The 19,924-nt window shown below is 45.6% G+C and overlaps 1 protein-coding gene across 2 annotated transcripts in view; it reads left to right on the top strand.

The window, feature by feature from the left end:
- The window catches only part of TMEM232 (transmembrane protein 232), a 756,305-nt gene that overhangs the window by 116,661 nt on the left and 619,720 nt on the right, over positions 1-19,924 (top strand). For both annotated transcript variants that reach the window (XM_069226429.1, XM_069226419.1), the window contains exon 6: positions 3,039-3,138. In XM_069226429.1, the coding sequence (XP_069082530.1) occupies positions 3,039-3,138 (100 nt within the window). The remainder of the gene's footprint in view (positions 1-3,038; positions 3,139-19,924) is intronic.

The following is a 19,924-nucleotide window of genomic DNA, read 5'->3' as shown; positions in this document are numbered from 1 at the left end:
CACACAAATCTAGTCTTTTGCAGTTCTCTACCCTATGGGTGCGGGGGGATTGTGGGTAACTGGATTTACCTGCTGCTGATTGTGCGGGGACCTCTGGCACAAGGCCACTGCTGATGCTTTCAGTTGATGATCCAGTCCACTCCAGCCTCACCTCATCCAGGAGGCATCCAGCCTTCAGACTTGCTGCGTCAGTGGTTGATGTGCATCTCACGCCCAAGGAAAACTGCCCTGCTCTGCAAGGAACACAGTGCAAATACAGGATTTCAGATGGGTACATAAGAGAGCCTAGAACCTGTTCCCTAGAAACACCAGGTAGTGTGACAGGAGGTAGCTGGGATTTTGAGTTTCTAACAGTCAATTAGTCCCACAGGGAACTTGGGCCAGAGTCACAAATAAAGCACAGATCTTCTCAACACTAGGGTGCACACAAGTACATTTGGGGCTATGGGATGTAGTCTTGATTGGCACAGCACATCATGGCACACAAGACCCATTTCTGGGTTGTTTTTGTTGGTGTTCTTATGTTCTTTCCCTGGCACCCACAGTGATCACTCCATGCCAGGGCGGAGGCCGAAGTAGTCATTGCTCCAGATGGTGGGCAACTGGTGGCACACTAGGGCAGCAGAGCCTGTCTCAGGCAGTGCCACTATCACACTAGGTATGATGTTACCAAAATGATTCACCCAGTCCTCTTCCTCTGGGCAGCTCCACTACTGGCAGCTATGGCTGGGCTTACCCTCAATGCAGATGGCAGATGTATATCCAGCACTCTTTTTTCAGAAGACCAGGCAGAGACCTGTTCCAAGCACATTGACAGCTGCTTGACGGAGCCGCCGCCGGAATCATCATCGTCGACGACATTTTGATCTGCAACGTCGACGTCCTAGATTTCGTCACCATCGACGTGGATGTCGTCAACGAACGAGAGACTGCAGCCTCCGTGTAAGTTCTCGTTGATGACGGTGTCGACAACGATGACTTCGTCACATTGGAATCGTCGTCAACGGTCTGTCTTCAGGAGCTGAAGAAGGCTTTCTGAACACCGCCAGAACCTTTGGAGGAGGCGTAGAAGGCTCTAAGGAAGGTTTAGGCACCTCCTTTGATGTAGAAGGTCGATGCTTGGACTTAGAGGAGGATCTTCTCTCCTGAGGTGAGGATGAGAGACTGCGGCCTTCACCAGACCCCTGTGAGGTCTTTTTGAAAGTCTTTGAGTGTTGTTTTGAACCCTTTTCAGAATGAGGTGATCTTTGCCTCTTTTGTGATCTCTTAAAAGACCATGAAGACTCCTCACTGTCAGAGTCTAAGACAGGGTTCTTTCTTGATTTAAGCTTCTGGAGCCATATTAACAATCTCCCCTCTCTATCCTTTAAAGTCTTTGAGGAAAAGGTACGACATACCTTACAGTCAGTAGCAGAATGTTCAGTATGGAGGCAATATATACAATCTGTGTGAGGATCTTCTGAATAGAGCCTTTTCTTCCCACAAGTACTGCAGACTCTAAAGAGACTTTTTCTTTCTCTCTCAGACATTATGCTGGTATAACAGGCTCCAGAAAGTATGAGTGTAAATCAGAAACACTCAATAAGCAAGTAGAAATTCAGATGTAGTGACTAAATCTTCTTCCACAAGAATAAACTGAGCAGAGCTCAGAGGAGACTCCCTAGCACGACGTGCGGTAGAAAATCTGAGGTGCTGGAGCTTCTCTCAGGAGGGTTCTACAGGGTGGGGCACTCTGATTGGCTGAGGCTCAAGTTTGGTCCTTTTTGCATAAGGACTTGGATGGATTACTAAAATGTAGAGTTTTTAATGATATAGCTATTATGCCTTTGGGGACATTGCCTTTTCTAAGGTACCGGGGACTCCCATCTCAACGACGGGAATGATTCAAGCATGTGAATCTATGACGGAATCCAATACTGGACAACTATAGTTACAAGTAAGTAACTTATTTTCTTATTACCATGCGTTAGGGAGCCACTAGGGATCAAATGAGACTGATGAGAAAGGATGTGTCCCTCAATGACGGAACCTAATGTATATGAGCCTGCTTTCCTGAGGACTATTGTAATGTTACCTAGTTAGATTCACTTATGTCAGTAGACTGAAAGATGATGACCTTTGATAATAAATTACCAAGTATGGTAACCTGCTATCAGAGTGTGGACAGTTACTCTTGTTGAGTATTTTGTATATATTTTGACTTCCTAGGCTCAATAACCTGGTACAGGCATAGATTGCAAGAGTAGCGATGATTGTGAAAATAAATGTAGGGGGCTTAGGTGTACCGCAGACATGCAGGTATCTTCATGCACACCAAACCACAATGTGACCTTACCTCTATATGGGTTATTTCCTGCCACTGAGTGATTGACAGTTTCGAGGACCAATGGATGCAGACAACTACATGCGTCCCCCAATAACCCTTTTGCAATGAGACACTTTTTTTGGTATTGGGAGAGAGAGGGTGCAAACAGAGGTTTCTTGTTCCCTGCAGGCCTCTGTCTCCGAATGTGCAGCCAGTAACAAGGTTTCGCAGAAAGAATCATATCTTGTGAACATTCATGAGGCAAGGTTTCTGTGGCTCTTTGGAGGAACCATTCTCTTTGCAGTGTGGTGGGTCTACATCATGCTACACGCGACAAAGTGGGAAAAAGAGTGCTTATAGTTATGTCAGGCACTGGAGACTGCTCAAGACCACATTCCATCGCTGCCTTCCGTAATTTTGTAGTTTTCGAATTGACACATCCCGCAAATTGCAAAGAATTGCCCGGGTCAGATCGCAGACACATCAGAGAAATGTGACCCGACCATTGACACGTGGCCCATTGACTATCAGGGGGACTATGCTGACTTGCATTTTGACAAAAAAGGCTTCAGTGGTATTACTGTAGAACTAGATAGATCTTGAACTGGTAACATAACATGGCCTGGTATAATTGTTTATTTTAGCATAGGATAATTGATATTAGCATATTTTGGTATATTTACTCGCACTAGTTATATTGATTGTGGTGTAATCATTACTTTTCTTTTCGCAGCTTGGATCTCTGACACTTTTAAGGCTATATTGGTTTCACATGTCTGGCCAGCTATCTTGCCCTGATGATAATAAAAAAAGGCTTTACACGTATTTGCAAGGTAACACGTTTCATTGTATGCATGCATTGATACTGTCTGCTGTTATCAAATGCCTTTTTGTTTTATAAAATACCCTGAAAATTCTCCAGTTTTGATTTTGTTTGCTGGTTCTTTTGATGAGTAATTAATTACATATAAGGTCGAAGGGGAGTTAGTTTATCCTTGTTTAGCATTCATTAAGCTACCCATTAGTAGTATAGCACTCGTATATTCCTTTTAAGATTATAAAAATCGATTTTTTAGATTCTTATTTCACAATTCCCTTTCCAAAAGGAAGAGAGGCGAACATAGCAGGCAGGCTGAATTAAGCTACAGAAACATTCTCTTCGTTTTTGTCAGTGTGTTTCTTAACGTATACCACGCAAAGGCAGTAGTAAAGCTTACTCAATGAGCCAGAACCGATGGTTTAATTATAATCTGTTTAAGTGAACGCAGTATGTTTTAATCAGTTTATTTACAGACCATGGAAGTTAAAAAGGGAGTGGGGAGGGGCAGTAGCGGCCTCGGGGACTCCCAGTTGATTAGCTGTCTCGTTAAACATAAACTTGTCTCGCATGAATGATTGTGATGGGTCCTCGACAAAGATTTAAATTATTCTAAAGTGTCAAGGGAGAAGCAGGCTGGGCCATGGGAGGTGGGAGGAGGAGAGAGTGCACCTAAGGGCGCCTGTGTGTTTGGCCGACTGGCTCAGGCACTTAGGTTTCTCCAACCCATCTGTGTGGAACATCCGGGCAGGAGAAACTGCACAGACTCCCACACAGTGTCTGAGTGGCAGTCCAACCCACTCAGACCAGTCCTGACACCGCTTTCATACTTGGTTTACCATGAGAGCCAGGATTGTTGGGGAGCCTGTGCTGGTGTCCCAGTGAATGCTGGGACACCAGAAGAAGAGGAGTGAGGTGGCAGGAGGTGACAACAGCGATCGGAAGAGGTAAGTTTTTTTTATTACATTTTTTATCCCTACCCCCCGTTGCCCACCCCACGGCCGCCCATCCCCTTGAGATTTGCTGCGGCCACCACTGATTCTAATAACAGCGGGTAAGAGACAAGTGCTGAAACAATGCTGAGTGATGACTCAGGGCTTTGATCGATGATTGTGTTAATATCAGGCAATACCATTCTGGTCATGGAGCTCTCCGAGTCTGCTATTACAAATTAGGCTCTACTTTACTTGGATGTATTTGTGAGGCAGTGGAGTAGGGATTTATTAATACATATTCCTATTAGGTGTCTTATGCGTTTATAGTTTTCTGGTGTAGATCATGGCCTGCAAAGTGAAGGTGATACATCAGAAACTGTTAGTTTGTGTAGACTCTTTTTCAGATATGCTAGTTGGTGTTTCCCCTGTGGTGATGATGGGAGGTTTATGCAGGAGGACTAGCCACATTTTCTGCTGTTTGGAATCCCAAGTGTTTGAGATATTTCTCATTGAGGCTGCAATCATCAGTCTACATTTTAAATGCAAGCTTGATTTTGCAACAATGAAATCCAAGTGTCATCACAGAAAAAGCAAAAATCTTTCTAGGCGATATGAGTATCATTTTCCAAGGCACACATCAAGTAGGGCTGCATTTTGTTTTCTCCCTTTAAGTTGCCAACAAATAAGTCAGTACTTAGGCCACCTGATTCATATAGTCAATCAAAAGCCTCAGCTGGATAACTAAGATATCTGCTGTTGGAAATCACCTGAGAGTCAGCTTCGAAGATCTTGGCCAGGACTCAACAGGGTTCCAGTTTGCACAGAGGTTTAAGGGGTACCTCAAAGAAAAGAAATGTAACATGGTGTCTATGGGACCCTGGAACCAAGCACGCAAGTATTGGTATCTTGAGTACCTTTTCAAGATGGCAGGCTGATTCCTGTTTGAGATAATGATAGGCAGAGCAGTTTAAAATGCTGCAGTTCCATATGGACTTCGCCTGACAGCTGTTCAAATTGTTCACGCGCTTTCCTTGCTTTCCCCTTGTTATTTTCTTGTATACCTGCAGGTAGATTCCCTTAGGTAGGAATTGCCATCTGGTGTTGCTACTTACCTCTCACTTCCCTCATTTAGCTCCATTCATCCTGGAATTCTTGGGTTCACCCTGTCGGTGAAGCAGTTGCATTGCCTCCAGGTGGTGAGTTGCAATGTGAGTGCTATACGTCCGGCACTGCAAACATTGCTAGTTTGCTCATACCTGTAGAACATATTAAAATATTACTGTGTGATGGTTTTTCATCACAGGTGGTGAACAGGGCTCAGAACATCACATATTACAATATGTCTCGCTTCCTGTTCCCTTCTCCCCTGTTTCTCCTGGGCCTGATGCCTAGCGCTTGTGTTGATAATATAAGTATCTTTCAGTTTCCGAAGACGTAGATCCGTTGAAAGCTCCTGTCATGCTGGAGTACCTATGCCCGTGATGAAGCGAGATTAAGTACTAGCCGCAGGGATCGGTGGGGAAAAGTGGAAGGGATTGAGAGAGAAATCCCGGGTTGGCAACCACACTGCTTCGGGGTTCGTCTATTTCAAGGCCTAGGTTTTTAGGGAATGTACGGAATGTTACAAAATGCACTGGCTTAAAGACATAGGGGAGATGGTAAATAAGCACTCCAGCCAGTAACCACCTTATGTAGCAGAGATGGAACTATGCTTACCGGCTCTGTCGGCGGGTAGTGCAGTTACACGCCTGAAGCTGACAAGGATGCACGTGTAAGGCCCGAGGATGCTGCAGCAACGTATAAGACTCAACAACAAAAGAAGGGGAAAGACAGCACAAGGGGAGGCAAAACAGGACCAAACTAGGGAAAAGGAGGAGCCGAAAAGGGAAAGAAAACAACAAACATGGATCAAACACAGTAACAGGCGCGAACTGGTAATTCAGTAACCAAAAAGACACTGCAACTACGTGACACATTTCCAGGCGAAGCCTAAACGCGTCTGCCAGTCTAAATAGTGCTCTACCTCTCTTCGCCCAGAAGGGATCCAAATCAAGGAATTGATTAATTACTGATGTACTGAAGTCTAGCATCCCAGCTCTTTGTAACCTCTTCTGGCCGTTTTTCAGCACCGCCAGCCTCCTCGTACCTGCTGTTTCCCTTGTATCCTCACAGCACCCTCTTTCATTAATAATCCCCTCCCCACGCTCCCTCCCCCCAGAGGAACAGTCTAGGCCCTGCGTTTTAGAGAATGTGAATGTGGTTTGTGAAACTCCTTTACTAATCTTTGACCATGTGCGAAGTCTGAACCATTGTACCCTTTCCAGGCCACTAGGTATTGTAATTGGCCATGGATGATATAAACATGAATGATTTTGCCAACTATATATTCAGGGACCCATCCATTAATACAGCAAGTGGTTTGCTGGTAGTATCAGGGATGGCGGGTTTTACACGGGATACTGTAAATATGATATGTTTCTGCCAATGTAAAGCAAGTGTAGCTAGACAGCACATTTTCATATATTTCATCTAATTGTTAAGGGACCTACAATCCTTGATATAACCTTAGGGTGAGGCCCAGAAATACAGAGACAGTGGGAGGATCGCCATAGTTTTATGCCCTTTAGATAGGGATTTTTCAACGAAGTTTTTCTGCAGAGTATTTGTAATTAGACTTTACCTGTAAAAAAAGTACTGATGGGTCTCTTTCGGAATTTCATTCATGTTTTTTAACGGAGCGGTCACAGACGATACCCAAAAGAGCAGAAAAAGTGAGTTCTGCCGAGGGACGAATGTAAATAGTTGTTTGCAAACAAACTATGCTATACTATCTTTTGGTACCAAACACCCAGGTCGTCCATCAAAAACATATTTAGTATTATTCCAGTTAATCTTTCAGTCGTTTCGGCAGGCCCTCGGTCTGTGGGTAGTAACGAGCTGAATTAAAATGACTGACATAGACTCTTTTTAGAAATTAATTGCAGGAAAGGGAAGTGAACTGTGTTCCTGTGTGAATATAATCTCAGGTAGCCCACGCAAACGAAAATCGGTGAGATGAAGATTTCTGCTAATTCAACTGATGTGGGAAGTTTCTTAAATGGGAAACATGTCTCATATCAGTAAGGTAGCCTATCACCCCAAGGTTGTATTTTGTCCCTGGGATGGAGGCAAATTCATGATAAAATCCACGGAGCTCATGTTCCAAGGCTGAGTAGAATACGAAGGGGTTGCAATATTCCAAATGCTGACATACGGGATATTTTTGCTTTGGCTCAAATACTGCCGTTTTCCAAATACCGACTTTCATATGAGAACTCATGTTATCCACTGCTTAATAATTCCAGCATTTTCCTCTGACCTAGGTGCACAATTGCTAGGGAGTTGTAAATCATTTCAAAATATTAGTCTGTAGTGTTTTGCAAGGGATACACAATGGTCCTCCAGGAAACAGCAAGAGGGTCCTTTCCACTTGTTTCTGAGTTACACTCTGTTATGATTGTCTAACCAAGTCCAAAACATTTAGGGCCAGATTTACTAAAAAGTGGTGGAGTGCAGTTCTGCGCCAAACTTTGCAGCGCAGCGCCATTTTAGAATTGCAGGGATGTGCTGTATTTACCAAAATAAGGCACACCCCTGTGTTTCCCCGTGCTGGTGCTAAATTTAGCTACCAGCGCAGGCACCATTGCACCATAGTGCAAGCATGTCTGCATTGAGAGGTTTGATTTTTTATGTGCAGGAAGGTGTCCCTTTCTGCACAAAAACAATCCACAGTGGCGCTTTGACACTTCTATGTGTGCTGCAAAATGCAGTACACATAGAAGTAGCAAATCACCATTTTCAAATGATTGTTTATGTGCAGGATGGGACCCCTTCCTGCATATAAACATTCATGCATGGCCTTTTGCTCTTTCTATGTGTGCTGCAGAGAGGAATAAAAGTATTCCTCCTCTTTGTGCCATGCTAACGCTACCCCTGGGGTGGCATTAGTTTTTAATGCTGCCACAGATTTACGCCTTCTTGTAAATCTGGGACAGCGTCAAAAGCAACGGGTGTTGGAGTAGAGCGCCCAAAGCATCACCCATTGCACTCCCCTCTGAAGCAGAAAACTGCATTGGAGTAGCCCATATTTACAGGGTGGCGTTAAGCCACAAAAAGTGGCTTAGCACTGCCTTGTTAATGTAGCACACTATACAGCGCCACCAGAACATCACAAAAAGTGATGCTCCAGTGGCCCTAGGGCCTTGTAAATCTGGCCTTTTGTGAACTAGATGTGTAGAGAGCAAGAATTCAACCTCCGGATCCTTTTTTCTTCGTAGAGCATCAGCCCTTTTTGTGTCGATTGCCAAATCTACATTTTATGATGTAGTAAAAACAGAAAAGAATGGTATCCACCTGGAATGACGACCATTAGCACTTTTCATTCCGATCAGATACATAAGAATTGTATGGTTGGTCTACACAGTGACTTCATGCCATGACTCTTCCAAATGATGTCTCCAATTCCAAGAAGCTCTCTGCCAGATGTAGGGTAGTTCTTCTCTGTATCTGTCAGAGTTCAGGAATAATAGACCACAAGGGTGTAAATCATCCTTTGTCGTATCACTGTGGGACCGAACTGTCTCACTGCAAATGAAGAGAGTCATCTCTACCACAAACGAAAATAAGTAATTTGGGTGTCGCCATACTGGATCAGATGTGAAACTTTTTTTCAATAAATGAAACGTTTGTAAAGGGTTTAGAACCCATTGAAACTTGTCCCCTTTGTTAGTTGTGCAAGGGGTCTGATAATGATTGAAAGGTATTTCATTTTAATGATTTGCCTATAAAAATTAACGAAGCTGATAAATCTCTGATTTTTGTTTGTGTTCTTAAGAGCAGCCCACTCCAACACAGTCAAGTCCTTTGTGGGATCCATACCAATGACTTTGTCAGACGTTTTGTACTGCAAATTACATATGTGTTAACAAGCATTTTGCTAAATTGGCAAAGAGTGAATGTTTTCTCAATCTTGCAAATGCTTTTTTTACTTTACTTTGATGTTTTTCCTAAGTTGAAAAACACCACAGAATACAATCATAAAAAATTCAGGTATTAGTTCATGGAGTTGAGTACCCACCTCAAATAATAAGCACAATCATTGTTAGGGTGGCCTAAAAAAGTCACTAAATTAGCCTAAGCACAACCCCCTTACAGCTATGGCACAGAGCAGGCAGCCTTTACTGAGAGACAATGTGCAAAGCTTTTATGCAGTACTCAAACAGTAATAACGTCAACACACAACATAAGACAAATCCCAAACCAATTTAGATAAATTGAGTGCATTGTTATAAATAAAATGATACAAAAAGTTCAGAAATCCAATTAGTGGAACTTTACTTTTGAATTTTTAAAGTTTAGGTTTCAAAATAGCACAAAAAGCAATAAGTGCCAAACATGGTCATCTGGTTGCACTTGACGAAGACAAGGGTACATTTTAAGACCAAATGTGGGTCAATTTCAAGGACCAGGTTTGTTCTGGTAACAAGGTATACGTTAGAACTTAGCCTCTGGAGTGGGACTTGGCAGCAGACTGTTGCCAAACAGAGCTCCACTTTGTCGGACGGCAGCTTAATGAGGTCTTGGAGAAGCCACTGACTTTTACAGGGAAAGCTCAGAGTGGTGGGAAATTTGAATTCCATGGCCAAGGGAAGGTCCCTTGCCGGCTGGGCACTTTTTGCACAATCGCCCAGTTAATATTTCTATCTTTGAACGTAGTCATTTTTTTGGAACTTGGATTCCTCCAGTGGGGCAAGGCTGCAGTCCATAACTAAAGTGGGTTTAGTGAGGCCAGATACTTTCTCTGCAAGTTCCACTCAAGAACGTAGCAGGAGCATCTTGAATCTTTGACCCAGAAGCAATGCACCTTTGTCAGATTGGCATGGCAGGTTGATCTGGCCACCCACTGGTTCTCTGAGCAAAAAGGTGGCAAAAAGTTTCCACATTTCAGACATTAGGATTTGTTAGGAGTACACTTTGACACCAGTTTAGGGTCCAGGACCTTGGGGACAACCTTTGGAGGTCAAAACCCACTCCTGCAGAGCCCTGCAGCAAGGTTCAGTTAGACCTGGTCAGCTGGGAATGCAGAAAAATACCTCTTGAAGCTTGTTGTGTTCAAGGACAGCCTTCATGATCCTTGGAGTCCACATTTGTGTCCTGGGTGCAAGAGGAAAAGCAGTGTCAGTCTTCAGGGCTCTTCTCACATAACAGACAGGAGGTCCAGTCCTCTTCTGTTCTTCTGCATGCCCTGAAGTGATCTGAAGAGGGTACTGTGGGTGCCACAGTTAAGCCCAGTGCCAACCTTTGGGTGGGGGAAACTCCTGGCTAGTCCCTCTCAAATTGGGTCAATGTTCCCAGGGGTGACCCTACCCACCTTCAGAGCACATTTACAGTGTTTTACAATAATCAATCGCAGAGTGCCCCTCTTTGCCCAAAACCAACATGCAGAACATATTTCCTCTGTGCAGAGTTTCTGTGCCAGCTCTGGATTTGTGACCAGGGAAATGAGCAACCCCTCCTCTGTGGTGACTCAAAACGAGTTCTTGGGGTAACTCCTCTCCCACTGGGCCTATTGCCTGAATGGCTAGGTGTACAAAGGAAGGGGTAACTACATCTGCCTGTGACAAGGTAGGTAACTTTGAAGTTAATTATGTTCCTGGGCATTGGTCAGATGGTCAGCCTACCAGAGAAACAGAACACCTCCCACACTCAGCTTTGAAGTTTATTAGGTTCCTGGGTATTGGTCAGATGGTCAGCCTACCAGAGAAACAGAACACCTCCCACACTCAAGGCCTTTGCCTCAGCTCTTGGAACAAGTTCACACCTCATCAGGGCAATTATTTAGCTCCTGGGTGACAGATGGTCGCTCAAGCATTTGGGCCTCTAAAGGAGTTTGTCAAGGCCTACAGGTAGCAGGTAACGTTTCTGAAAACTACATGTTTTAAAATATGTATTACAGGTCAGACTTTACCACTGAATTGGACTTGTAATAAATATCCTAAAAAGTCCAAATATGAATCCTGTAGCTGTTTCTTAAGCAGTGACAGGAAATATAAAAATTCATACTGTATGCGAATGCTTTCCTATGGAGCGCCTAAAATCTACTACAGTGAAAATAGCTCTGAGGGTTTTTTCACTGTAAGGACTTGTGTAACATTAATTATTTACATGTTCTACTTTTAAGTAGCATGCATCTAGCATGCATCCTGCTGTATGGGCATGAAAGAGGGGTTAGGCTTGTCAAAACCTGTTATTTTCAAAGGCCGAACTTGCAGTTTAAACCTGCAAAGCCAGCTACTGCTGGCAGGCCTGCAGCCATTTTTTCATTGCTGCTATAGTGGATGGCACAATGAGCGCTGCTGTCCTCTTGTGACATTTAACTGACAGGTCATGGGTACTTTTTGGTACCATGTACTAGGGACTTATAGGTAAGTTAAATCTGGAAAATTAGGGGCGTGCAAATTTCATCATGTTGGAAGGGGAAACAAAGGCAGCTTACCACTGATTTGCAGTGAGACTGACGTACGCCTTTGTGGACATAGTATACTGACAGACCCTTGTTCTAATCGATCCCTGTAATAAAGGGGATGTATACAGCTTCCCTATGAGGAGGCCAATGCAAAAAAATAAGTAATTGAGAATGATTCTGGTTTTTTGTTTCATGTGTAGAGGCGCATACTTCTACATTTCTTAGATCTCATCCTTTTTCTTTTTCTTTTGGTCCACACAGCTCCTGTTTTACCTGAATGTTATTACTGTTGTGCTGCACTGGGGGCAGTGTTGCTGATTAGAATTCAGGGTTACAATAAAATAGAAAGTTATTTTTCTCTTTCAGACTCCCATTAGAATGCTGTTAACACATTTGAGACCCATATTATAAGGAAATGTTTTGTCACTTGTTGTCCAGCTTATTAGTTAACAATGTCTGCTCCTTAGTCGGCAGCTGCCAAAATACTTGAGATTATTCATTATTCAGCCAACCACTAAAGGAATGGTACTAACAAAGGCAAATATTTATTTCTCTAATGGAAATTAGAGCAGTCTCTAGTTTCCTTTAAAGGAATGAAAATGAGGTGTCCTTAGCAACCAGGCAGAATCAAGTGATTAGCATGTGATGCCACTTTGCCATCTCATCATTGAGAGCAGAGCAGACAGGCTGAGGGAGGCAGGAGACTGGAGAGACTAGTAGATGGGGAGATACTAGTACTAGAGAAAGAGACAATAGACAAAGACCATGGAGAACCAATCTAGAAAACAAACGGACAAGGGAAGAGCTAAGGCTAGAGTGGAGGTAAGAGAGACTAGGAGTGAAAGGGAACAGAAGTGGAAGTGAGCTGAAACACTGACCAGGAGAGAGGAACAACTGGGAATAAAAGGGCACAGGCTGGGAGGAGGAAAGGACAGACTGAGGGAGAGAGGTGAGAGATGGGTTGGAGTAGAGAGATTGGGAGGCAGAGAAGACAGTCTGGGGGAGAAGGGAGACATTAGGAAGAGAGTGGAGAGACCAGTGAGGACAATGGAGAGGCTCAGGCAGAGCTGAGGGACTAGAGGCGAGAAGACAGTTTAGAGCTGAGAACATTACAACTGGTGGAAAGTGGGGAAGCTGAGGTGCAAGAGGGTAGACTGTGGAGAGGAAAGAGACACAGAGAGAGAACAGACTGAGGAAAGTAAGGGGATTGTGAGGAAGAGCAGATAATCTAGGGGAGGACATGCAGATAAGAAAAGCAGAGACATTGGTGCAGAGTGGAAAACTGAAGAGATTTGCAAGCCAGACCCCAAGAGACTGGGGCATGTATGGACACACAGGTATGGGAGAGTGCAAGCTTAGGGAGAGACTAAGGGTAAGAGAAGGCAGAATGGGAGGGAGAAAAGACAGAGTGGGTGGGAGAGCTGCATGATGGGAGAGAATGATGCAAATGGGACAGAGAAGATAGGCTCAGTGAGCACAGAGAGACAGGACAGGAGGGAGACATTTGAGGCCAGTGAAGAGAATATGGGATAACTAAGATACTGATAGAGAGCAGAAAGGCTGGACAAGAGATGGAAAGCCTGGGGGACAATCAGAGGTGGGAGAGAGCAGGCAGATGAAGAGGGGACAGACCGGGAGAGAGAATGGACAGACTGAGGAGAGAAAAAGGACTGGGAGTGAAGAGAGTGAGCGACTGGGAAGGAGAGCAGCTAGGCTAGGGGTGAGAAGAGTGACAGGAAGAAAGGAGGTTCTGGTTGAAAAGTGAAAAGCCTGGTGGGTTAGCAGAGAGACTTGCGAAGACGGAGGAGTAACAGGAAGAGTGGATATTTTGGGGGAGATATTCAGACTGAAGGAAAGAGTGAAAAGACTGAGGGAAGAGCAGGAAAATTAAGGTGGGAGAGAGCAGGCTGGGGGAGAGAAGGCAGACTGGGAGGGAAAGCATACAAAATGGAAGTGAGTAGAGGTATGGGGAGACCACAGAGACTGGCAGGGAGAGCAGAGATTGTAAGGGAGAGTGGATCAAGTAGCAGGGATGGTAAACACATTGTCAGGGACTGTGTACAGACTGCGAGGGACAGCAGAGGGGCTGTGGAGAGTGAAGAGATTGGGAGAGAGAGTGTGCAGGCTGGGGCCTGGGGGTAGGACAACCAGGGCAAAGCAGAGAGTGGAGAAGGGAGAGTGGACAGTCTGCCAGGAGAGTGGAGAGATGGGGAAAATGGGGGGACTAGAAGACAGCGGGCATTTTAGGGCAGAGTGGAGAGACAAGGTGTTGTAGTTTGACTCTTGCTCTAGGCAAGGCTGCTGGTTTAAGGATGACAGTACTTATGTTTGTAGGCGACTATGCCTATCCTATAACAAGTCGCAACTGTTGTCCCAACCCTCCCGGCTCACAATCATCACCTCACCAAAATGCCAAACAGTAAAAGATGATTTGTGGTAGCCTTTACACATGGATTCAAGAGTATGACATCACAGGGAGTGTAGTGGTTAAACAGAGATTACCCCTTTCTCACATGAACAACATGTCTCAATCAAACACAGGCAATTCAATAGGTTTTATGAACAAAACTGCAATCTATGATAAGTTGCATGGGCTGCAATGATCAGGATAATGAATAATGCCAGAAACAGAATGGTAAAGACAAGAGTCATTAATACAAAGACCCCCACCATCTTGCAATGACATAAAATGACATGAGATGTGAAATATGTCCTAATACCCTAATAATGTAAACCTAATCTCTAACCTAAAAAAGTGCTAGGTGTGTTAAACCTAATCTGCCAATGCCATGTCCATGAGAAGAACCCCCCCAACCCTTGTTACCTTGGAATGAGGTCTCTAGCTCAGACTCCGTAGGGACACGAAGACTGGGCCAGCGTCAAGGCGATGTGCAGCATCAATAGCAGTGATGGCATCTGGTCGAATCCCTCTGACTATCTGTCTAAGTGAGGTGCATTTATACAGATCTGCTTGGACCCCTGACGTAGGTCTGTTCTCAAACAATAGATAACAAGACATGCTTGGGATGGCACTTTATGTAAACAATTCCCTCGAAGGCGTGAAGAGGGAAGTACCTAATGTGAACACCTACAGTTTGTTTATCTTTGTTGCTTGATATTGACGCCTTAGCGCGGTGGCACTGATAACATGAAACTAAAACATTGGCCTAACTAGAAACAAGGCTGCCATCTTAAAATATATAATCAAATAACTGTGCTAAAACAGAGCAAACTAAGCAGAGTAAAAGTCAATAGGTGACAGGAGCACGAGTCTGCAAGCCAGAGGCTAAGCTAAAACCTGTTTCTCATTAAAACGAGATAGGATTCACTACAAAGGTGAGAATAGATAAAGTGGGAAAGTGAGCAGGCAGCCTTGGCGAGAGTGGCTAGGAACTTGAGGATAGGGAGAGGCTGTGCATCAGTCTAGAGGAAAGACCAAAAAGACAATAGGAAGAATGCACATGTTGTGGCAGGATAAGGCAAGTTGAGGCAGAACAGACAAAGTGGGAAGGAAAGGAGCAGACTAGTATGAAAATTGAAGAGACTGGCAGGAGAGCAGGTACGCTTGGAGGGAGAGCAAAGAGATAAAGGGAGTGGTGAGATTAGGATAGAGAGCAGACAGTTTAGGATGAACACGGAGATGGGGAGAGCAGAGAGACTGGGAGGAACAGAAGATAGTCTGAGTGGAGAGCAGAGAATTTGACTTAGAGAGTGAAGAGACTGGTGGTGATACCAGATGGATTGGGATGCGAATGGAAGAGGCTGGTGGTAAGAGCAAACAAACCAAGAGGGAGAAATGGCAGACTAGAAGAGAAGCAGACTGACAGGAAAGAAGAGCAGACAGAATGACAGGGTAAAGACACTGAGAGTGAAAGTGTTGAAAATAGCCCTCTCTGCAGGGCCACCCCCAAACTTTTTGCCTCCCCCCACTTTTTTCTGAATTTGTTTTTGTTGGCCTTAGGACTACCAGTGCTAATATGCTTGTGCTCTCACCCTAAAACGTGGTTTGTTCGCCATATACCTAACTGTCATATTTAATGTACTTATATGTCCCTAGTAAAGTGTACCACCAGTGCTCAGGGCCTGTAAATTAAATGCTACTAGTGGACCTGAAGTGCTATCCACTTAAATAGAACCTTAAAATGTCCCAGACCTGCTATTGCAGCCAAAACGCATTATTACACTGCCTTGTTGACTTGGTATTTAAAACCCATTGCCAAGGCTTAAAATACCCTTTTATTAAACATACATCATCCCTAAGGTAGGCTCTAGGTAGCCCACAGGACAGGGTGCCATGTAATTAAAAGACAGGACACATGCATTTAAGTTTTACATGTCTTGGTACTGAAACATTCTCAAATACATGTTTCCCTACTGTGAGACATACACCTCCCGTAGGATAACAAGGGTGATTCCTTATTAAATTTAAAACTGTAATTCCTGATTGGGAAGGGGTGGGTCTGTCATGTTTAGTACCTATGGAATTGTAATGATAAATTTAATGGTAAAGTCAGATTTATTGTTACAATTTTGAAAGTCCCACTTTTAGAAAGTTGGATTTTCCTGCTCTGAGCCCTGTGTGCCTGCATCCTTTCTCCAATAGATATCTGGGATGGGGTGACAGCTGGGCTTTGTGCATTCCCTCGAAACAGCCACTCACAAAGGGGGCTTAGGTGTGACTGATGGGTCATCAATATCCTGATGGGCTATCCTGTGGCAGAATGGGAGGGAGGAGCCAGGCACAGCCTCACACTTACACCTGAATAGGCTGAATGCTGTCCCCACACAAAGGACTGCTTAACCCTCTGTAGTGAGTCTGGAGCCAGAGCAGAATGGGAAGATCTCTGCATATGTCAAAGCCCGTCTATGATGTCTCCCCTACTTCAAAGGCACGACTGGGTAGAAGAACTGGACTTCTGACCCTACCAACTCAGTACATTTCTGGACCTGTGGATACTCTACCAGGAAGAAGGACTGCTGTGCTGGTACAAGGACTGCTACTCTTTGGATTGCTGTTCCGGAAGAGCTACTTTCTTGACATGCTGACCTGCTGCCCTGCCTGCCTGGTAGTGAGAAGGATTGGACCTGAATCTCTCCAACCTATAACCAGAGTGACTCCAAGGGCTTGTTGGCTTGCCTCCTGTTTTCTGAAGTCTCCGGGACACAAAAGACTTCCAACTTTTTATCTACAGCACCTGGATTCTACATCTGTGAGTCTTGCCTTTCCCAATGGTGCCAATCCAGTCCTGGGCCTTTGGAAGTGGGTATAAAATGCCTCTTCAGCCAAAATCAACGCATCAGCACCGTTGCACCACTTGGAACAGGCGTATTTCCATTGATGTCGATGCATCACTGCTGCGAGGATTGAGGACATCACATCACCTGTGGTACAGCGCATCACCTGCATTTCCAAAGCATCTCTGACATTGCGTGGCTTGGAACAGATATATCGCCTCCATCCAAAGGATCGACAACGCATCACCTCCTCTGCTTGACCATTGCCCCCGACGCAAACAAAATACTTTGGGGGTCATTCTGACCCTGGCGGCCGGTGACCGCCAGGGTCACCGACCACGGGAGCACCGCCAAAAAACAGGCTGGCGGTGCTCCCGAGGGCATTCTGACCGCGGCGGTTCATCCGCGGTCAGAAAGGGTAAACCGGCGGTCTCCCGCCGGTTTACCGCTGCCCCATTGAATCCTCCATGGCGGCGGAGCGCGCTCCGCCGCCATGGGGATTCAGACACCCCCTACCGCCATCCTGTTCATGGCGGGAAACCCGCCATTAACAGGATGGCGGTAGGGGGTGCCGCGGGGCCCCTGCAGTGCCCATGCCATTGGCATGGGCACTGCAGGGGCCCCCGTAAGAGGGCCCCGCAAAGTATTTCAGTGTCTGCTTTGCAGACACTGAAATACGCGACGGGTGCAACTGCACCCGTCGCACCCCTGCAACTACGCCGGCTCAATTCTGAGCCGGCGTCCTCGTTGCAGGGGCATTTCTGCTGGGCCGGCGGGCGCTCTTTTGGAGAGCGCCCGCCGGCCCAGCGGAAATGTCTGAATGGCCGCCGCGGTCTTTTGACCGCGGTGCGGTCATTCGGCGGCGGAACCTTGGCGGACGGCCTCCGCCGTCCGCCAAGGTCTGAATCACCCCCATTGTCAGCAAGCCAAGGCTGGTCCTTGTATCTGACCCTCGCACCTGACTTTTCAGATTTGACCCCTTCTAGTGTGACCACATGGCTCTGATTGGTGCTTTATGTTTTTAAGCAATACAATTCAGTTCATTCTTTAAAAAATCATATCTCAAGTTCTGCTTTTTGGATTTTTGCCATTATGGTCTTGTTTTGTTCCCTAAATTAAGTTCTATTGTTCTAACCATGTGTATTGTTTACACTGTCTTTTTAGTTAAGCCTGATGGCTCTGTGCCAAGATACGAGTGGGTGAGCACAGGTTAATTTAGGGTGTGTTAGTGACTTACCCTAACTAGGTACACCTGCTTGGGCAGGGTGCATACCTCTGCCGACCAGACACCCAATTTCTAACAGAGAGCATATAGATTGGGAGGGAGAGTTGGCAGACTGGGAGGAAGAGCACACACTTGGGCTTGCATCCAATGGGATAGAGAGTGGACAGTCTGAGGAGAACAGAGGACTGGAAAGGAAAGTGGAAAGACTGGGAGAGAGTATAGAGACTGAGGAGAGTGGACGGACTGACAGTGAGAGTGGAGGGACTTGCTTGGAGGGCAGGCTGACTGGGGAATGCAGAGAAGCTGTGGGGAAAAGAGCAGTCTTGGGATAGTGGAGACAGACTAGTGGAGAGTGGAGAGACTGGCAGGTTGAGTAGAGATATTGGTGGAGAGTGGTGTGACCAAAAGCGAGAGCAGTGAGGCTGGTGGGAGAGCTAGAAGACAGGAGAGGCCAGGGCTTAGAGGGGAAGAGCTGGCAGACTGAATGTGAAAGCAGATGGAGTTTGAGAGAAAAGAGAACGGGGAGAGAATCAGAGATTGGTGAGACTGAAAAAAGAAGAGGAAAAGTGAATAGATAGAATGAGTGGAAAGACTTCTAGCATGATAGAACAGGTTGAAGAGCAAGCAGAAATATTGGGTAGAGCTGAGAGACTGGCTTGGAGAGTAGGCAGAGCAGACAGACTGGAGAGAGCAGAGTAGCTGACAGGGAGAGCAAACTGATTTGGAGGTAAGCAGACAGACTACAAGGGACAGCAGACAACCCAAGAGGGACAGAAGAGAGGGCAGGAGACTAGCAAGACATGGAAGCAAAGCATGCAGTCTAGGGCAAGGGCAGAGAGATGACCAAAGAAACTCGAAGGTAGAAGGGGCAAAATTGAGAAGAGCTAAGAGACTGGAAAGAGCAGAGAAACTGGTGAGGACAGTAGAGAGACTATGAGAGAGCAGAGACTGAAAGGAAGAGCTGACAGTCTCAGACGAGAGTGGAGATATTGGAGGGGAGTGAAGCCTGGCGATAAGAGGGAAGTGACTGGTGTGGAGAGCAGGTCAGTGATGGAGAAGCTGGTGGGGAAAGTGTACAAAATGAGGAGAGCTGAGGGATCAGTGGACAACAGAGAGGGAGGGGTGAGAGCAGAGACATTTTGGAGAGCAAAGAGGCAGGCTTGGGTAGTGGAGAGACTGGAAGCTAAATAAGACAGGTCGGGAGAGTGTAGTGCTGATGGTGGGAATGGATAGACTGATAGGAGGGATGGACAGACTTGAGGGAGGCATCAGAGAGTGATGAGTTTGGAAGGGAGAACAAACATGGGTGACCAGATCGATGTAGGAGATTGAGAGGGAAAAATCAACTCCCTTGAGGACTTGACAAAGTTTAGAGAATACGAGAGAACGGAGAGGCTGGCAGAAGGCTGATAGTTTGGTGGAAAGCAGATGTACTGGGGTAGACCAGCCAGACTGTAAGACAGTGAAGAAAGACTAGGGGGAAGAGTGGGCAAGCTGAATCCGCAAATAACATTCGAGGGGAATCAAGAACCTGGGTGTGAAAGAGGACCGAAAAGAGCCATTTGAAAAGAGGAGGAAGACTATTTTAGAGAATGGTGGGAGAGAAGATAGGTGAGGAGAGGGAAGGGCAGGGCTTGTGGGAAAATGGGTAGAGAAAACATAACACAGACAGACTAGAGTGAGTTGATAGATGAGGGAGATGGGAGACTCGGGAAAGAGCACTGAGACTGGGGTAAAGCAGGCATAATGGGGAAGAGCAAATAGATGCTGAAAACAGCACAGATGAGGAAATGCACACGCTGAAGAGGAAGAGGGCAGGTTTGGATGACAGCAGAGCAATGGGTTGAATACAGATAGACAAGGTGAGAGCTGATTGCTGGGGAAGGGCAGGCAGTCTGGGTTT

The sequence above is a fragment of the Pleurodeles waltl genome, chromosome 1_1, assembly GCF_031143425.1.
Source record: "Pleurodeles waltl isolate 20211129_DDA chromosome 1_1, aPleWal1.hap1.20221129, whole genome shotgun sequence".
Lineage (NCBI taxonomy): Eukaryota > Metazoa > Chordata > Amphibia > Caudata > Salamandridae > Pleurodeles > Pleurodeles waltl.
Note: the sequence above shows the minus strand (reverse complement) of the source record. Positions and strands in the feature narration are given on the sequence as shown.